General features: G+C 63.0%; 1 protein-coding gene across 5 annotated transcripts in view; it reads left to right on the top strand.

Annotated features, from left to right (window-relative positions):
- The window catches only part of PRR5 (proline rich 5), a 51,151-nt gene that overhangs the window by 22,795 nt on the left and 9,850 nt on the right, over positions 1-18,506 (top strand). For all 5 annotated transcript variants that reach the window (XM_072742149.1, XM_072742150.1, XM_072742152.1 and 2 more), the window contains exons 2-5: positions 1,255-1,374; positions 10,940-11,020; positions 16,133-16,181; positions 17,481-17,538. In XM_072742149.1, coding sequence (XP_072598250.1) covers positions 1,265-1,374; positions 10,940-11,020; positions 16,133-16,181; positions 17,481-17,538 — 298 coding nt within the window. In that variant the 5' untranslated portion in view covers positions 1,255-1,264. The remainder of the gene's footprint in view (positions 1-1,254; positions 1,375-10,939; positions 11,021-16,132; positions 16,182-17,480; positions 17,539-18,506) is intronic.

Raw genomic sequence — 18,506 nt, 5'->3', positions numbered from 1 at the left:
GGGGGGCAGGGCTGAGGATGGGTTGCTGTGCATGCCTGTGCAGTGTGCTTGGGAGGCCTGGGTTGGCCCAGAGTTGCCATTTGCTGATTATATGGCATTGGGCAGGTCATTGCATTTTCTGAACCACATCCCTTCAACTGGAAATGGGAAGAAAGATCCCTATCTCTGTATCAACTAATACTCCAAAAAAAAAATTATTAAGAAAAAAAAAGAATTCCTACATCATAGAGGGAGAGTGATCTGAGACCAAGCATCTAAAGGTGTTGTGTGAAGTGTGGAGAGCACCAGGGCCCTGCCCTTCCTTCAGTGGGGTCACTGTCCCCAGGCACCAAGTCTTAGGGCACCCACTTGTTTTTACCATCCCTGATACCTGGAGGGCAGGCGGAGCGACAGCTTTGCTGGTTTCTGCAGTGGACAGGCCACTCGTGGCAGCCCGGGGTGTGGCTACCCTCCAGCCAGAGGAGGATGATTGGTGGGGCCCAGGCTGGGCTTGGGTGGGGTGGGGTGCCCCAAGGGGGCCGGAGGTCTCCACCAGGTCTTCATGCGAACCTGGGAGTCTGTGTCCACGCGGCAGGGCCTTGCGGGCTCTGTGTGGGCAGAGCCTTCGCGGGGATGCCAAGCAGGGGTGACTCTGGAGATGCACTGGCAAAGGAAGGAGGCCCCGAGCGCCCTGCGTGCGTGTGGCCGCAGCGGCCGGCTCGGGGCGGACGCTCGGGGTGGGGTTGTGCGTCCCACGCGTGTGGGTGTTCCGTGGGCCCAGGTGGCCCTCGGAGGACCTGAGGGTCCAGGCGCGCCCCAAGGGCACACTGAGGGGGCTTTGGGGCCGCCGCGGCAAGGAGGCCCCGCCCCGCCCTCCGGCCCCGCCCCTCGCCGCGGCCCCGCCCCCGCCCGGCCCCGCCCCCTCGCCGCGGCCCCGCCCCGCCCGGCCCCGGCCCCGCCCCCTCGCCGCGGCCGCGCCCCGCCCCCGCCTCCGTTTGCGCCGGGTCCGCGCTGCCGGCCGCGCTCCTGGCGCTCGGGGCTGCGGCCGCTCGGAGCAATGATTAACCCCGCGGGCCGGGCGGCGCGGGGCCCGGGGCGGAGGCGCGGGCGCGGGGCGGGACCCCGGGGGGCCGCTCCGCTTCCTGCTCTCGCCCAAGTTTCCTCGTAGAGGGCGCAGTGCCGGCCGGGCCCGCGGCGCGGCGTGGCGCAGGGCGCGGCGCGGGGCGCGCGTGGGCGCGGCGCGGGCCGCCCGGTCACGATGAGGACTCTCCGCAGGTTGAAGTTCATGAGTTCGCCCAGCCTCAGTGACCTGGGCAAGAGAGAGCCGGCCGCCGCCGGCGCGGACGAGCGGGGCACGCAGCAGCGCCGGGCCTGCGCCAACGCCACCTGGAACAGGTAAGGCCGCGCCCTCCCGGCCCGGCCCGGCGCCCGCGGAGGGGGGCAGTGGCCCGCGGGCGGGGAGCGAGCCCGGGGCGCCGCGGCACCGCACGGTCTGCGGGGAACTCGCCCCGCCGGAGTTGGGCGGGCAAGTTTAGTGCAACGTGTTTCTCGAAGGGAGGGACGGGCCCGCGGTCTCGGGGCGCGCCCGGAGCGCCCAGCGGGTGGGCGACGAGGTGGGCCCGGAGCCCGCGCGCCTGCCCCCCCCCCGGGGTCTCCCCGTCTGCGCCCCGGTGCTCAGGGCAGTCCGGGAGGTAAATGGAGCAGGAAGTATTTTTCCCATTTCGCGGATGAGCAGACGGGCCCCAAGGGCGCAGTCGGTGGGTGGCCGCTGCGCTTCCTGTCTCAGAGTCAAGGTCCCTTTGGTCGGAGAGGGGTGGGCGGGCAGTTCCCCCGAGCGGCCCCTGGTCCTCCCAGCTGTCAGCAGGGGTGCAGCAGCTGCCTGGCATTCCTGAGACGACCCTCCCCCCCACCCCCCGGGGGCCTTTCCCAGACCAGCAGGGGCGTGGGAAGTCCCCCCACCCCCAAGCTTTGTTTGAAGAGTGGGGCTGGGATCCGGAAAAGAGACGGTTTATTTAGTGAGAGTCCCCATCCTGGCTGCTCCTGATCCCTTTGCAAAGTAGACATTTCCACCAAAAGGGAAAGGGAGGGGAGGGTGGGAGGGGGAGGCTGTTCAAGGGGGCCGAGGATGCCTCCCCACTGCCCGGCACACCTGGCAGTGAAGTGTTGCCAGCTGCACCGGCTGCGGTCCTGGCCCCCCAGGAACCCGACTGTCAGTGTAGCCACACATTTATTCTGCTCATCGAGAGCTTCGTGAGCATCATTGCGGGCTCGGGGCTGCCAGCCGGAGACCCTGGTCTGTGCGCTGGGCAGGACCGCATTGTCCACGGGCTGGTCTTCCCAGTCCCTGCTGAGCTGCAGACTGTTGGGGCTGGGTTTGCCTCAGTTTCCCTACGTCCGTGGGCTCATGTGCCTTCCTCCTTACGGGGCCGATGAGGAGACAGGGAAGGAAGGACTCTCACTGGGGAATCTCAGTGACCCTACTGACCGCACAGTGTCTCAAGAGTTGATTTCTCTCATCTCGGAGTTCAGGAGATAGGTGCAGGTAGCCCCCTTGTTTCTCCACTTTGGCTTAGTGGAAGGAGCCCAACAGACTTAGTTCCGGTCCCAGCTCCGCCTCTTCCCTGCTTCGTGGCCTTGAGCAAGTCGCTTAACCTCTGGGGTCCTTAATTTGCATAGCCATAAGGTGTGCTAATGAGAGTGTCCACGTCATGGGGCTGTTGTAGGGATTAAATGCAAACATGCATTGAAACCCTCTGCACAGTGCTCCGCGCACATAGTAGGTACTCTGTAACTCACGCTGCAAGCCCAAACTCATGCTGGGGTGGGCCTGTAGGAATGGGATTGGGGGGGCCCTCAGGAGTCTGCCGGGTACTGAGCTTTGTGAGCTCCCCTCTGCCAGCTGGGATCTCCTGCTGGGGCTGTCCAGACGGAGGCCAGGGTATTGGCTGGGCACTGACTGGCTCAAGGGCTCAGACGGCCACCCGCCCGTGTGACCTGAGGCCAGCTCTGAGTCTTGGGGAGCTCAGGGAGGTGCCTGCAGACAGAGGCCACCTGAGTCTCTCCGCTGCTTTCCACTTAATGGGATTTAGAGCTTCAGCCTCTGCCAGACTTCAGAAGAACACGTTTCCTCTCCCACAGCTTGAGTCTTCCATCCCTTGGGCACATGGTTGCTCCCACCTGCCGTCTTGCACTCCTCCTGGGTGCCCGGCCTTTCATGGCTCTTGCTTCACTTTCCCTGGCGAGGGAGGTATTTCTGTCACCCCACCCCTACCCCCTTTGGCCATGTACAGGGGGCACAGAGCACCCAGCAGACTTGCCCATGTCACCGTCACCCATGTAGGACACAGCAGAGCCAGAGCCCCTGCTCCCTCCTCCCCAGGCAGAGGGGGTAAGGAGAAGCGGAGCCAAGGAGAAGCAAAGCGCCTTCCTCTGCCCATCCATGAGTGGGAGGAGTGGAGGGCGGGGGGGTGGGGGGTAGAGGGGGGGGGCTCTGCTCAGGTCTCTCTTGCCCGCCCACCCACCCCTTCTTGCAGTGCTCCCTGCAGTGTCCCCAGGATGACAGCCTCATGCCAGACAGCTGTGTCCGTTGTCAGGGCCTGCTTTGCTGAGCTGTGGGCTCCTCCCTGGAGTCCAAGGCCTTTTTATCTGTGTGGCCATACTAATGTCACTGGGCTGCTGTAACAAATTGCCACGAGCTTGGTAGCTTTGAACAACAGAGGATCCGGAGGCCAGAAGTCCAAAACGAAGGTGTCGGCAGGACTGTGCTCCCTCCGAGGACCCCAGGGGAGTATCCTTCGGCCTCTTCTGGCTCCCGGCAATTTCTTGGCTTGTGGCCATTAGCCTCCATCTTCGTGTGGCCTCTCCTGGGTCTCTGTGACCGAATCTCGCTCTCCTTTCTCTTCTAAGGACACCAGCCATTGGCTCTAGGGCCTCCCTCATGCATGATGGTTTTTGTTTCAAGATCCTAACCCAACCAACATCCGTGAAGACCGTGTTTCCAGAAGACAGGAATTTCTAGGGGACACTATTCAACCCACAACAGTGACCCTGGGCACACTCCCCTACATCTCCTGTGCCTCTTCCCTCACCTTGATGTGGGGCAAAAGTACAAAGCTTGTTCTCAGGAGAATAGGATCCATGCATTCACTTAGTATTCATTCATTCATTCATTCAGTTGCTCATGCATTTGTTCACTCCCTGGCGCTGGGCGGCTCCCAGGGTGTTGAGTCAGCAGAAAAAGAACAGCCTCCTGGGCCCGGAGTTGGGGGAGGGAGTCAGGAGATAAACAGGGACACAAGTAAAGGAATGAGGTCACCACAGGTCATGTTTAGTGCCTGGAAGGAGATAAATTGGGAGACAGGTGAGCGCTGACCACGTAGCTGGCCCCTGTGCTTCATTCCTTCCTCCAGAATGTTGACTCCTAGGTGTGCGGGAACTGTGTGGGTGACCCACACAGGCCCCACTGGTAAGGCTGTTTCCTCAGCCCCTACTTCTCTACTGGGCGGGCTTGTCCTGAGCCAGGCCGAGTGCAGGGCCCCAGATAGGTGTACCTGTGTAGCACTCTCAGGCTGGGGGCCTCGGAGGCTGGCCTACTGCTTCCACCCAGAGTCCTCCCTTCTCCCTCCTCCCTCCAGGGCTCAGACCTGGCAGGTCGTATCCCCCTCTGTCCATGCATTCCTCCTGGACAGCCCCAGTTGGCTCCTCACGGGGTCTGGACCCCATGTGGGTAGGGGGCCTCTAGCTTCATGCTAGGTCATGCTCTTGAGTTGAGGAGCCAGCTGAGGGGCGAGGGGCAAGCAGGAGCTCCCCAAAGCTCAGCCCTGGATTGGGCCTGGATGCTTGAGGTTTGGAGAGCCTAGCGCCCACCCCACCTTCTAGGTATGGGAGGGGAGGCCCCAAGTAGGGTAGGGTAGGGTATGTGCCCACACGGTGCCAGGCACACTGCATGTGACACTCCCTTGCTCCCCATCCTCTCCCTCCAAGGCTGAGATGATTGTCTTCAGCTTACAGATAGGGAAACTGAGGGGGGGGGGGGCGGACTTGCTCAAGATCTCATGCTAATGTCAGGGTCTGGGATCTGACCCCAGGTTTAACTGGAGGTCATGGCCCCAGGGATAGAGAGAGGTGGGTGTTGGTGGTAAGAACCTGGAGGGTGTAGACAGCCCGCCTGGGCCACCCTCCCCCGTCCTGGGCAAGGGCCGCCCGCCCTGCCCCTGCAGAAAGCTCTGCACACAGACCTCCTCCCAGCAACGCCAGGCTCCCAGAGCTCTGCACTCTGCAGCCGTGCAGGCCATGTGCAGGCCCTGACCTGAGCTGGGCCCTGACTAAACCCCCGCCAGCGGCGCTCCAGTAATTCCCCAGCGGCCCTCAAGGTGGAACTCATTGGCCCCATTTTACAGGGGAGGATACTGAGGCTCAGAGAATATGGGGCCCAGGTCCACACTGAGTCCGGGTTCTAAGCCAGGGCCAGCTCCAAAGCCTGCACGTCTACCAGCACCTCTCAGGGGTTTCTGAGGGGCCAGAGGAGGTTGGCTGGAGGCTCCGGGGTGGTCCATGGAGTTGGAGGGGGCTGGGAGGGCCTGTGCTTGGTGCCCCTCCCACAGCCTTGCCTGATGGATCTGGGTCCTGAGCCCCCCCCCCCCCAGGCAGTCCAGGTGTGGTCAGCAGAGTTATCGGCCCCCAAAGTTGTCCACACCCCGGCCCCCCAGAACCTGTGAATATGTCAAAGGCAGAAACTCTGCGGGTGTGATGAAGTTAAGGATCTCGAGATGGGGGCCCAGTGTCATCCCAGGGGTCTTCAGGAGAGCGAGTGAGGCACAGGGGTCAGAGTGAGGGGAGGAGATGGCAGGATGGAAGCAGAGATAGAAGGTGCCACTGTGCTTCCTGGGTGGGACAAGGCTGGGACAAGGAACGTGGGTGCCTCTAGAAGCTGGAGTAGGCCAGGAAGCAGATTGTCCCCTGGAGCCTCCAGAAGGAGCCAGTCACACCAACACCTTGATTTCAGCTTCGCAGAACTGATTGAGAACTTTTGGCCTTCAGGAATGTGAGGAAACATATTTGGGTTGTTTTAAGCCACTGTTTGTGGGTTGTTTGTTTTTTTTTTTTTAAGACTTTATACATTTATTCATGAGAGACACAGAGACAGGCAGAGACACAGGCTGAAGGAGACACAGCTCCCTGTGGGGGAACCCAATGCGGGACTCGATCCCAGGACCCTGGGATCACACCCTGAAGTTAAGACAGCCACTCAACCACTGAGCCACCCAGGTGTCCCTGTTTGTGGCATTTGTGATGCTAATACTTCTCCCACCTGCAGTTCCCTCCCCGGCCCCCACCCCAGCCCTCCCCAGCATGGCATCCAGAACCTGCCTCACAGCTGGGAAGGGGGGGATGTGAAGCCCCCGGCACCCATTCAAGGATGCGGGTGCTCCACTCTGCCCCCTGCAGTCAGGACTGGCGGATTAGGCCCCTTGTCAGGTGCCCAGGGAGGAGTGCACTGGGCCTGGGCCCCTCCGGCTCGGCCAGGAGCCCTGTTAGAGCATCTGCAGCCAGGTGGGCTGAAAGCAGGGGGTGAGTGGGACCTGTTTGCAGAGGAGCAGAGGAAGCTGGCACAGGCCTGGAAAAGGCCTTGTCACCCCAGTTTCCAGAGGGTTACATCGGGTCCTGGATTCCAAGTTGCCTGCTTCCTGTGCCTTTCCCCTGGAGGTGAAGAGGAGGCCAGTGGGCTGCTCCTGGGGCAGCTGGAGCAGAGGTGGCCCCCCCATTCATCTCTCAGGGCCAGGCATGACCCCCGGGTACCGGCAAGGACAGGCGCAGACAGAAGAGGGAGGACTAGCACCCCAGATGTCGGGTGGGGTGGCAGCCAGCAGCAGGAGTGGAGCCTGGGGGCCCCAGTGGAGCCCGGCAACCCCCCCCCCCCCCCGCCCTTCCTCATTCACTTGACCATCCCTTCCCATGTGGCCGGTGGGACACGCCCAGCCTGGACGCCAGGGCTCAGGTCCTGAGGACGTGGCCATCGTGCTCAGGTCTGGGCCGGCCTGCTGGGGTCACCTGGAAGAGGCCTCTGGAGGCCGTGCCTGAATCGGGGTGGGCAGCCGACAGAGGCAGGGCTGTGCCTCCAGGTCCCTGCCAGGGGCCTTATGGTCCTCAGGGGCCCCTAGAGGTACACTGGCTTCACTGACCAGCCCACGCACTGTGCTAGGGCTTCCTGTGTGGGCATGTGGGCAGCGCTGGGAAAAGTGACAGGGGGATGTGGGGCCCCCTTCACCCTGCCGCCCCATATGGGCTCCAGCCCAAACCAGGGATCCCCGGGCAGGTGCCCCCAGGCGCCTGCAGTCCACCCTGCCCCTCCCAGTCTGGTTGTGCCCCCTCCCTTCCCTGGGCCCCTTGCTCTCCAGGGCACCCTAGAGTCTCGCCAGGGGCCTCGCACCTTCTCCCCTTTACCACTTACCGACCTGGGCCCAGGCAAGAGATGCTGGGACGCACCGGGGAGGGGGACAGGCTCCACGAGGCAGTGCTCGGCAGGGATAGGCCGTGGGTCTCCTCCGGAAGCGCCCTCAGGGGCCGCCTGTGGTTTCCACGGGACCATCTGCCAGGGCCTGCGTCTGGGCCTGCCCACCTCTGGCTGGGAGGCCATGGCCCGTGGTGCCTGGGGTTTCACTTCTATTTTGGGGGGATGATAAGTCACATGAGGGCCTCTCGCTCCCCACCCTTCCTCTCCCCGAATGACTCGCAGCAAGGATTTTTGTTGTTGTTTGCCCAAGTTGGACTTGGGAAGGAAGGGGAGCCTCAGCCCGTTCCTGCAGAGGGATGGAAGGCATAGGCCCTGCCTGTCAGCGCACCCCCGTCCCCCGTCTGGCCAGGCACGGGGTGGGAGGCAGTTCCTGGGCCAGCGCAAGGGGGTAGGGGGACCGTGGGGACCACAGGCCTGGCTCACTGGCTCTGCCAGGTGTCACGCTGAGTGTGATCCTGGGCTGTCCCTTGGCTCGCCAGACCCTGAGCATTTCCTTCCGGAGCCTGGGGTGTGACAGGCCCCCTGTGTGGTGGTTAGAAGCAAGAGATGGAGAAAACCACAGAGCGGATGGTTGAGCTGTGGTGGGAGCTTCTGGGGACAGGCCTCTCCTCAGAGTCACTGCTGCAGATGCCATAGTGGGCATCACTGGTGGGCCAGGCTGCTGCCCAGGCACCGTCCCCTTTGGGTGCCGGCTTTCAGGATCCATCGTGCTGATGGGGAAGCTGAGGCATGGGTGGCCAGGGGTCACAGCGGGTGTGGGAAGCGGAGTCTCAGGGTGGCCCCTGGGGTGGGGCCGGGGCTGCTGGGATGCAGGTGTAGGAAGGACCCAAGGGAGATAATGTCCCTCGCTGGCTGACGCTCTGGGTGCAGGGCCTGGGGGAGGCTGGGGCTCAGGGGAGAACAGTAAGGCACATAGACCTCCCTCCCCGAGAAATGACCGCCAAGGTCAGTTTTTTTCTGCAAGACGGGTATGAGGGAGGAGGGACCGACCTGGGGGGGTGGGATGGAGGTTGAGGTCCTCAGGGTGGGTGGAGGGCGAGTGTAGAGAGGAAGAGACAGCAGGGACAGAGGCCCTGAGGCAGGAGGGGTGACACATGTGACACCCAGGGCACCAGATGCCCTGAGGGCCTCGGGGAGGACCTGGTTCGAGGGGCCAGCCCCCTCCATCCAGAGCCCTGGGGTGGAGGATCACCTCGGGGCTGGGGTCCCTCCTGAAAGCCGGGAGGGAGAGGCGGAGGGCCACAGAGAGGCCACCCAGGGCTCGGCCTGCGCCAGCTGTCTCCCCCCTCAGGGCCTCGACCTTGGTCCCCTCTGCCCTAGGAGCAGCTGGGCCCCCAGGCCCCCCAGCAACCCCCACAGGGCTGGCAGCGAGCTTGCAGCTGCTGGGATTCCAGCGTGGCAGCTGCTGGAGGACCACTGGCTTCCAGGCAGCCCTCCTGGCGGATTTTTATCGTTTTTAGCCATAGAGGGGGAGCAGCCTTACACGGTGCTGGGCCTGGGTCTACCGGGGACTCCGACCCAGGAGAGCACGATCCCCCCCAGGACCGTACCCTGAGGCTCGACCCCAGCCAGGCCCCATCCTTACCGCGGCCTGGGGTGGGGGGCCAGCCTGCTCATGACCCCCTTTCACAGGCCAGAAATGGAAATCAGAGGACATGTGTCTTGGACACGCAAATGAGTGGCATTGCAATGCCAGGCCCGGAGCAGCCCCGGGTCCCATGATGTGTTGGTGCTGGTGAGCACTTGCCGAGAAGCTTATGAGTCCTGGTGGAGCTGGACTGGCCGTGGGCCCTGGGCACGACCCGCACGCCTTGGAGCCTCCTTCCCCCACCTGGGACGCGGGCCCCTGCCCCAGCCCTGCCCACACCCGCCCGGTGTGAGGAGGGGGCGCCTGGCGAGCTCTGTGCCCTCCCGCAGGGGACTTGGCTTCTGTGCGCCTCTGTCTCCCTGTCTGCAAAGTTGGGCCCCCCCCCCCAAGAATCACAGCAGCAAGTCTGTGGGCTTTAGATCAGGCACTGGGTCCTAGGGGGGAGGGCAGCAGAGCCACCCAGGCCTGGTGCTTGCCCTGGGTGGGGGGTTGCTAATGGGAAAGTGAGTCAGCAAAGGATAGGAGTCTCTGTGGGGGGAGGATGGGGTCCGGAGGGCTTCATGGAGGAAGTGGCTTCTGAGCCGAGTCTTCAGTGTATTACTTGCCTCATAGCCAGGGAGAAGGGCCTTCCAGGCAGAAGGGGCAGCGGGTGCAAAAGCGCAGAGGTGCGGCGGCTGGCAGGTCCCCCCTCTGAGGCTTCAGTGTATGATGCCCCGGAATGTGGGGAGGGGCCATTCCTGATGAGCCTTGAATGCCATGTCCAGGCCTTGGGCTGTATCTGCAGGGCAACAGATGCCTCGCAAGACCCTGATCAGGGAAGTGGCTCGAGGTGGTGAGGAGGCCAGCTGGCATCATCAGGTCCAGGTGCACAAAGAGGAGCCCTGGCTGGAAGGGAGGGGGGGGTGGGGGTAGTACAGGGGAGCTGCAAGAGGTAGACATGGGTCGGCCTTGAGGACCAACTTGCTTTGGAGGGTGAGGGAGAGTCAAGGAGGAGCTCTCCCCGGATGCCTGCAAGCCTCCTTCAGGCCAGATGCTGGGTCTACACAGGCAGGTCATGAACAACCAGCCCCGTGCCCTTGGGGTTTGTAGATAGCGATGGAAACAAGTTAAACCACACAGAAAAGTGTGGTTGCTCACCGCCAAGTGCTGGCAAGGCTGCCAGTGACGCGTGATCTAAAGGAAATAGATAACGGATGTGGGTGAGGACCAACCAGCAGAAAGGGCATGTGCCAAGGCCCTGTGGCTGGAGGCAGCTTCCCCGGGGGGGGGGGGGGGCAGATAATATGAGCGTTCGGTGCTCAGGGATGCTGGGAGTCAGAGGCACCCAGGAGCCCGTGTCGGGCTTACGTTACAGGGTGGGATGGGTGATCTCAGGGTGCTCCTGGGAAGAGAGGGTTCAAGAACACAGGAAGGAGGGCAGAGTGTGTGCAGGCTCCCAAAGAGCTCTTGGGGGGGAGGCTGCGGTTAGGGGTCGAGACGGGAGCAGAGGCCCTGGGAGGCTGGGGCTGGGGGTCGAGACGGGAGCGGAGGCCCTGGGGATGTTGAGGCTGTGGGGTCAGGATGGGAGCGGAGGCCCTGAGGAGGCTGGGGCTAGGAGTCCAGACAGGAGTGGAGGCCCTGGGGAGGCTGGGGTAGGGGTCAAGACAGGAGCGGAGGCCCTGGGGACGTTGGGACTATGGGGTCAAGACGGGAGCTGAGGCCCTGGGAGCACAGGGTCCCACGAGGACAGCCGGGCACCTGCTTCTGAGCAGACCCACATCTGTTCTCGAGCTGAGCAGCGTGGGCTGTTCCGGGGAGGGGAGGCCTCGAGTGTGGGCAGGGGTCCCGGGGCTCAGCGCCATCCCTTCTCCCGCCTGCAGCATCCACAACGGGGTCATCGCTGTCTTCCAGCGCAAGGGGCTGCCTGACCAGGAGCTCTTCAGCCTCAACGAAGGTGTCCGGTGAGTGGCCAGCGTCCCGTCGCGTCGTGGGCCTGTGAGTGGCGGGGGAGGCAGCGCCTGGGTGGAGGCCACAGCCAGGCCCTGGTCCCCCCGGCCACACCCCAGTGTGCAGCGACCCCGACCGCAGGCCCTGGCCGCCCTTCACCCCCACCCATCCTGAGGACTTTCTTTTCAGGGGAAGCGGGGTGGGCCTTGGTCAGTGGCTCCAGATGACGCCCACATTCCCCGCGGGTGGCGAACATCACGAAGGATATTATTCTGTTAAAGAGGAAGGACCCACCTGCCTAATGACGGGAGTGTTGTTCCCGGAAGGGCAGTTCCAGCCCAGCCGAACGCCCCTCATTTCCTGTGGGTGGCCAGGCGGTGAGCACTGCTGAGGGAGCCCGGGACAGACCGGCCCTCCGAGCTGCCGGTGTGAGCGTAGCACCATCTGCCCCGGGGAAGAGGTGTGCAAGGCCAGCGCTGTCAGCCTTGCTTCATGGTATAGGAGGTGATGCTCAGAGGGGTCAGGACACTTGCCCAGGGTCACGCAGCTGCCCCGAGGAGGGATTTCCTACCCCCGTGCTGTCTCCTTCCCTCCCCGGCCCGTGCCAGTCCCCATGTCAGTATCTGGGGAGGGGAGCTCCTCATCAGCTCAAGATGGGGAGAAAAGCATCATTGGGATAGGGACCGTTTCCATACAGGGCACCGCTGCCCAGTGTAGCGGAGCGGAAGGGGCCTTTACAGACAGGTAAACTGAGGCCCGGGTGGGGAAGGGGCAGCTGGAGTCACAGAGCAGGAGCTCGTTGCCTCTCCCAGGGCCCCTACACGCGACCCATCAGGGGACCCTGCTTTTCTGGGGACTCATCTGGGCCGCCCAGGGCCAGCCCCAGGAGCCCTGTCGTTCTCAAATGCATCCGCTGAGGGAGACAGGAGTTCGCGGCAAACCTGGGGAATCTGCTGGATGTGTAAACAAAAAGGAGGGAGACCACTTCCCAAATTCACAAACAAAGCAGCCAGCGTGTGTCCCATTCTCCCCACCCCCACGTCTGGTGGCAGAAACGGTGGTCACGACTGTCTGGCTCTCAGCTGTCTCCCCCTCCAGGTGGTGCGTCCCCATCCCCACCCCTGGGGGGCGAGCACAGAGCGGTGGCCTCCCTTGGGGGGGTGTGCTGGGGAGCTGGGGGGCACAGAGGCTCCCCTCTCCAGCCCCAGAACCCTCCCCCAAGGGGCAGGCGGCAGCCGGGCACGACGGGAGGCATGGAGCTCCTGGCCCGTGGCTGCCCAGGGAGCGTGTCTCTAACCCGCGCAAACCTTCCGTCCGGGGCGTCCTTAACTCACTATGCTCACAACACTTCCGTCAAGGGTTTGCTGGCAAGCTTCCCACGCCTTCGGCCCCGAGCAGCGGTGACCTGATTGTCACCGTTTTACAGGTGGGGGAACTGAGGCAGAGACGGCATGTCGCTTGGGTTCCCAGGGCTGGTCAGTGGAGCTGGGACTCGGGTCCCTGACCCTGGGGCCTGTGGGTCCCTTGGGACTGCCCCTTGCCCTTCTCCAGCACGTGGCCACGTTCCATCAAGTGCATTTAATTACACATGATGTCATCAGTCATCAGCCTTGATCCCACGAGAGGGCCCCGTGACCAGAGCCATTGATGCTGTCACCGCACATTCCCCTCTGTTCTCGCAGGTGGGTGGGCAGGTTGGTGGGGGTGCTCTTTGGCTGTGCCCGGGAAAGGCTAAATAAATCCAAGGGGGGTGAATAGTCACAGGACCCTGGTGTCTGGCCGTCATCCTCCCTCCCCATGTTTTTTTTTTTTTTTTTTTTTTTTTAAGATTTTATTTATTCATGAGACAGAGAGAGGCAGAGACACAGGCAGAGGGAGAAGCAGGCTCCATGAAGGGAGCCCAGTGTGGGACTCGATCCCAGGACTCCAGGATCACGCCCCAGGCCGAAGACAGGCGCCCAACTGCTAAACCACAGGGGCGTCCCTGTGCCATACTTGGTTCCCTCTTGTGGCCAAATAACATTCCACGCCAGGGACACCGCCTTTCGTGGTTCCATTCACTTAGTGGTAGATACCTGGGCCCCTGCTGCCCCCTGGGGCTGTAACGCAGGCGTGGCCATGAACGTGCAGGGTGGGGCTGTGTGTGGTCGGGCGGCTTCCTTTCTCCAGGTGACCCAGGGTGGGATGGGTGCCCCACGGTGGCCGCGCCGGCGGCGTCTCTTCCCGCCAGCAGCGTCTGAGTGGCCAGTCCTCCGCCTTCTTACCGGCACTTGTTACTTCTGGGCGTTTGTATTCTACTTGTGGGTGTGAAGTGCCGGCTTGTGGTTTGGGTTTGCATTTCCCCTATGACTAATGACAGGAACATCTCAGAAGCCCGTTGGCCACCCGTTTTTTGGGGGGAAGCGTCCGCTTGGCCCATTTGTAAATCGGGTGATATGTCTTCCTATTGTTGAGTTGCGGGAGTTCTTTATATGTTGTGGATCTGGACCCTTACTGGGCTCTCGCCCCCGTGGGGGCTGTCTTCTCACATCCCAGGTGGTGGTCTCTAAAGCGTGCAGGGTGGATTTGGGTGGCATCCAGGCTGCTGATCCAGCCTCTCTCTTGACCCTTTTATTCCTTTGATCACCTTCTCCTGAGGCCCCGGAAAAGACACACTTTGCAAAATAGTTTCTCCAGACAGAGACTAAGTCCCTCTGGGTTGCAGAGGACGCGTCTTTCTGCCGCGTCTCGGACGGCATTGCCCCCGAAGGACTCCTCGCACACCCCACCCTCAGAATCAGGCCACAGGTGCCTGGTTGTGCTCAGCTGTGAAAGGCCCATGGCCCAGGCTGCTCTGCGTTCCGAGCCCGTCCTGACTCTGCCGCTGCTGCCCGGGTGTCTGCCTGGGGTGGCCTGTCCCACAGCATTCAGGCAGCTCCTGGTCTGCCTGGGGCCCGAGAGGTGTGTGAGCCCCAGGGCAGGACCTTGGCCACCTGCTGTGCCCTGAGGCCCCTCCTACTGCCCCCTGGGCTTCTGGCTGGGGTATAGATCGGCTGCCCTGCCTGTGCCCGTGCCCCTTCCCCTGCCACTGCCCTTGCCCCTACCCCTGCCAGTGCCACTGCTCCTGCCCCTACCTCTGCCTGTGCCGCTGCCCCCGCAGACCTGTCTGGACAGGTTGGTGTCCGGGTGCGTAGGCTGCCTGGAGGCTCCCCTAAGGGTGCGGGTGCAGTGCGACCAGCAGGACCCACAGGGACCTCACCACTTGGCCCTGGGGCCTCAGTTTGCACATCTGTAGAATGAGCTCGGTTTCCCTCATCTGCAGCTGGGAGAGCTGGTGGGCAGAGCACAAATGGGAGTGCTCGGCTGCCCATGCCCCTCGCCCCTGCTCAGGGGCACACGTAGTGGGGAGCTCGGGGCAGCCAGCAGTGGGACAGAGGGTCTGCTTGGCCCTAAAGGAGACGTTCATTCATTCATTCATGCTCATACTCACTTCGACTGACTGGGCCAGGGAGAGGGTAAGGAGGGCTTTACTGAGCACCTGCTGTATACACCAAGGATAAGCCATGGTCTCCCTTGACACCCCGCACCCTCCTGCTCTACCTTCTAGGGTGTCCTGGGCCCCGGGGTTCTGGAATACAGGCAGGGGAGGGGACGTACCCTGCCTTGCCCGGCCTCGCACGGTGCACTGGCAGCATGGGGGGGGCTGGCCCTCTGGCCCCTGACGTGCAGAGGGGACTCACCCAGGCTCAGTCTTGGGCCTAAAAGAAGATCTTCCCTCCTTGCCCTTTGCTCCAGAAGCCTCTCCCTCTGCTCTTGCCCAGAGCGGCCCCTTGTGTCACATGGGGACCGTGAGATAGATACTGAGCCTGTTCATGGGGTCATGACAGGAGCTCAGGTCACATTTTATTATTGGAAGCCCTGACTTGGGAGAAGGTGGAGGGACGGTGGCTGGGGGCTGACCACGGGGTCACTGGCTTCACACAGCGCAGCACTCCACCCCCTGCTGTCCCGGTGGGGCTCAGCCCGGTGAATGTCGTCCCCGTTAACCTCACCGTTACATGGGGACAGTGTCGGGCAGTGACCTGACATTGGTCCTGTGCTAAGAGAAGCCACCGGGCAGGGGTGTGGGACGGGGCCCCGGGGCTGCCTCCAGACGGCTGCAGGTGCACTGACCCTTGGGGTCCTTACCCATCCCACCAGGCACACAGGTACCACCCGTCTAGCTGTCGAGAGCTCCGGTCCGTGACCGGAGATCAGGGGCTGTGGCCCCTCCTTGTGCCTCCACACCTTCCAGATCCTGCCCGAAGCCCCCAGCTCCAGGGGTGACTGCTGGTCAGCTGCTGGGGTGCTAGTTACCTCACGCGAACCACCTGCCCTCTGGGCTACACTTATCCCCCCGCCCCTACCCCCCGGGGGACAGCCAGTCCTGGAGGGTCCCCACTTTCAGGAAAGTAAAGCATTGCAGCCCCTAAAGGCCTTTGAGGACCAGAGCAGCCACAGAGTGGGTACGGGGGGGGTGGTGAGTTCGGTCCCCACCCCACCCCCGAGTGTAGGTGTGCACGTGTGCACACAGCTCCAAGGGGGAGGGAGAGGACAGGTGGGCCTAACATTGACAGCGCCCAAGAATTTCAGGCTGTGCTGGGTCTGGGCCAGGACACCCGCTGTTCCCTCAGCCCCCAGAGGTGTGCAGCACAGAGCTGTCAACGTTGAGTACAAAGGACAAGGGTCAGAGCCCAGCTCGGTGTGTCCTGTGTGGCCCTGGATGAGTCACTTGACCTCTCTGAGCCTGCTGAGGGTGGAGCATGGGAGGAGCCGCGTGAAGATGCCCTGGGAAGGACGACCGGGAGGATGGAGGGAGGGGAAGGGGCTGTGCAGCGGCTGCAGGGGGAGGGATGGAGCTGAGGGGCTGGAGCCCCACGTCTGCCTGTGTCCCCTGAGAACGTAACGGGTGCCTATGGCCCCCACTCTGCCTTTGGGGAGCCTCCAGCTGCCTCTTGTGTGAAATGGTGGCAGGTGCCCAAGAGCCTGGGGCAAGCAGCACAGAGGCCCTCGGTGTGGGGACAGGTGGGGCGTGTCCCCCCCCCCCCCATGCCGCGCAGGCTCCGAGCCCTGCTGTCCCTCACTCCCGTGTCCCCTCCGGCCTACAGGCAGCTGCTGAAGACAGAGCTGGGGTCTTTCTTCACGGAGTACCTGCAGGTGGGTGGTCTGCTCTCCGCGGGGCTGGGGCTGCTTTCTGAGCTGCCCAGAAAGGGTGGGGGTCACCTGTTCCTGGTGGGTACATGGAGCACTGGTTCCCAGGACCATCTCACCACCGTGACTCAGTTTCTCCGTCTAGCCCACATGGAGCATCGTGAAGGTTAATAACAATCCAGGTGAAGTCTTCATGCCATGCGTGCCCTGGCACATGGCAGACACGGGGTTGGTTTTCTTTTCTCTCTGTCTCTCTCTCTCTTTTTTTTTTTGTTTTTTTTAGTAAAGATTTTATTTATTCACGAGAGGTACAGAGAGAGAGGCAGAGACATGGGCAGAGGGAGAAGCAGGCTCCACGTGGGGACCCCGATGCGGGGACTCAATCCTGGGACTCCAGGATCATGCCCTGGGCCAAAGGCAGGGCCTCAGCCACTGAGCCACCCAGGTGCCCCTGGGGTTGGTTTTCTGACGGGTCGTTCATCCCCTGGCATAGCAGGGTGGGCTCTTGAGCATCCACGTTTGGGTCACCGCATGGCCCCAGTGCCCTGAGCTCACACGGTGATGCTGTTGGCCCGCATCAGCACCGCAAGGCCCCCAGTCCCCAGGTTGTGCCCTACTTGACACTTGTCATGGCTCCTCTGGTCCAAAGCCCGCAGAGCCCGTGAAATCCTGGAACTGCCTGCCTGGCTCACACCACCTGCCTGGGGTGGGCTCCAAGTGCAAGGCCTCACTTCATGCAGCTGTAGGGTTGGTTCTTCAGCATGACAGGTTTATCACGGGGTTACACTCGTGCAGTGCCCATTTCAAGTATACAGTTAGTGGCATTCAGGGCGCTAACCCCGCTAATTCCAGAACCTACTACCCGCCCCCAGCAGCAGCCCCACATTTCCAAGCCGCCCCCCTTCACCACTCCCCATGGCCCCCGGCGGCTACCATCCACTCCCTGTGTCCGAGCGTTCCCCTTTTGGATGCTTCAGATGAGTGGCCGTGATGCTGGGGTGGCGTGACAGCGGGAACCCGGCGCATTGGGCCTCAAGTCCCCAATGTGGTTCCCAGGCCAGGATGTCCAGCCTGCAGCCCGCCTGCATGGAGGGCCTTCCTTCATCGTGGGACATGAAGGTGGCCACCTGCCCTGTGCAGCGGGCCTCTGGGGGGTTCGCTGTGCTCCCAGGGCGAGCTGGGGGGCGGCGGGCACAGCTGAGTCCCTGCCCCCTGGGCCTCGGCTGCCAGCTGGGGGGCTCCTGGGGGCCTTGCCTGCCCCCAGCAGCCCCGGGGCGGTAACAGCACCCCGTGCGTGCTTTCTAGAACCAGCTGCTGACGAAAGGCATGGTGATTCTGCGGGACAAGATCCGCTTCTATGAGGGTGAGTCTGGTGGCCCTGCAGCTGGGACCAAGTGTGGGCCGCGCTACTGCTGGGAAGCTTGACCTGTGGCCCCAGGGCTCGGGGTGGGGGGCAGCAGGGCAGCCAGGCCAGGATGTGACCCTAGGAGGGAACCTTATTGGGAAGAGCATCCCCCCTCCCGCACCCCTGCAATAGAGCCCAGGAGGGCTGAGATATCGGGTGGAGGCCCTGCCTCCCCTCACTGCCCCGGGGCCTCTGGTGCCTGAACTCCATCCCAGCAACATCTCCGGAGACCCAGGAGCCTATGCTGAGGCCTGTTCCGTGCAAGGCCCCGTGCTGAGCTCAGGCTCCACCAGCGTCTGTTGAGCGTTTTCTCTGCACCAGGCACTTGGCTCGCTCTGTGCTCCACCGTCCTGGGTGTTGGCCAGCTGCTGACTCCTTGGATCCCCAACATCCGGGCCAAGGAGATAGCATCACTGTAGCCACTGCACATACAGGGAAACTGAGGCACCAGCCTGGTTCTACTACTGCTTCAGGTTTTTCCTTGAGTTTACTCGGATCCTAGGGCGAAGGGTTGGTAGCCCACGGCACAGAGGAGGACCCCCTGGCCAGCGGAGGAACTCAGGGCAGCATGTCCCCTGTGCTTCCTACACCCCTCCTTGTATCGGGCGGAGGCTCGGAGACAGGAGCCTGGGAGGGGAGGGAGAGGCCTAGGCTGGCTTCCTGGAGGAGGCGGCGGCTGAGCCAGCAGGGCAGGGTGGTGAGGCTCTGGCACCTGGTGGAGACGCCCTCCCACGCCCCTCTCCTTACTTGGCACATTCCAGAAGTGCCTGTGCCACCCACCGGCTCCAGCCCAGGGGAGCCGGGATCTTCAGAGAAGAGAAGCTTTGTGCAGCTCAGGAGAGCCCGCCTGCAGCGGCTGTGTCGGCCAGGCCACCAGCGGGGAGTGCCGGCGCCGTCCAGCCTCCCCAGGCCTCAGGGACGGGCAC

The sequence above is a fragment of the Vulpes vulpes genome, chromosome 16 (genome assembly GCF_048418805.1).
Source record: "Vulpes vulpes isolate BD-2025 chromosome 16, VulVul3, whole genome shotgun sequence".
Classification (NCBI taxonomy): Eukaryota; Metazoa; Chordata; class Mammalia; order Carnivora; family Canidae; genus Vulpes; species Vulpes vulpes.
This window is presented reverse-complemented; position numbering and strand designations above follow the sequence as displayed.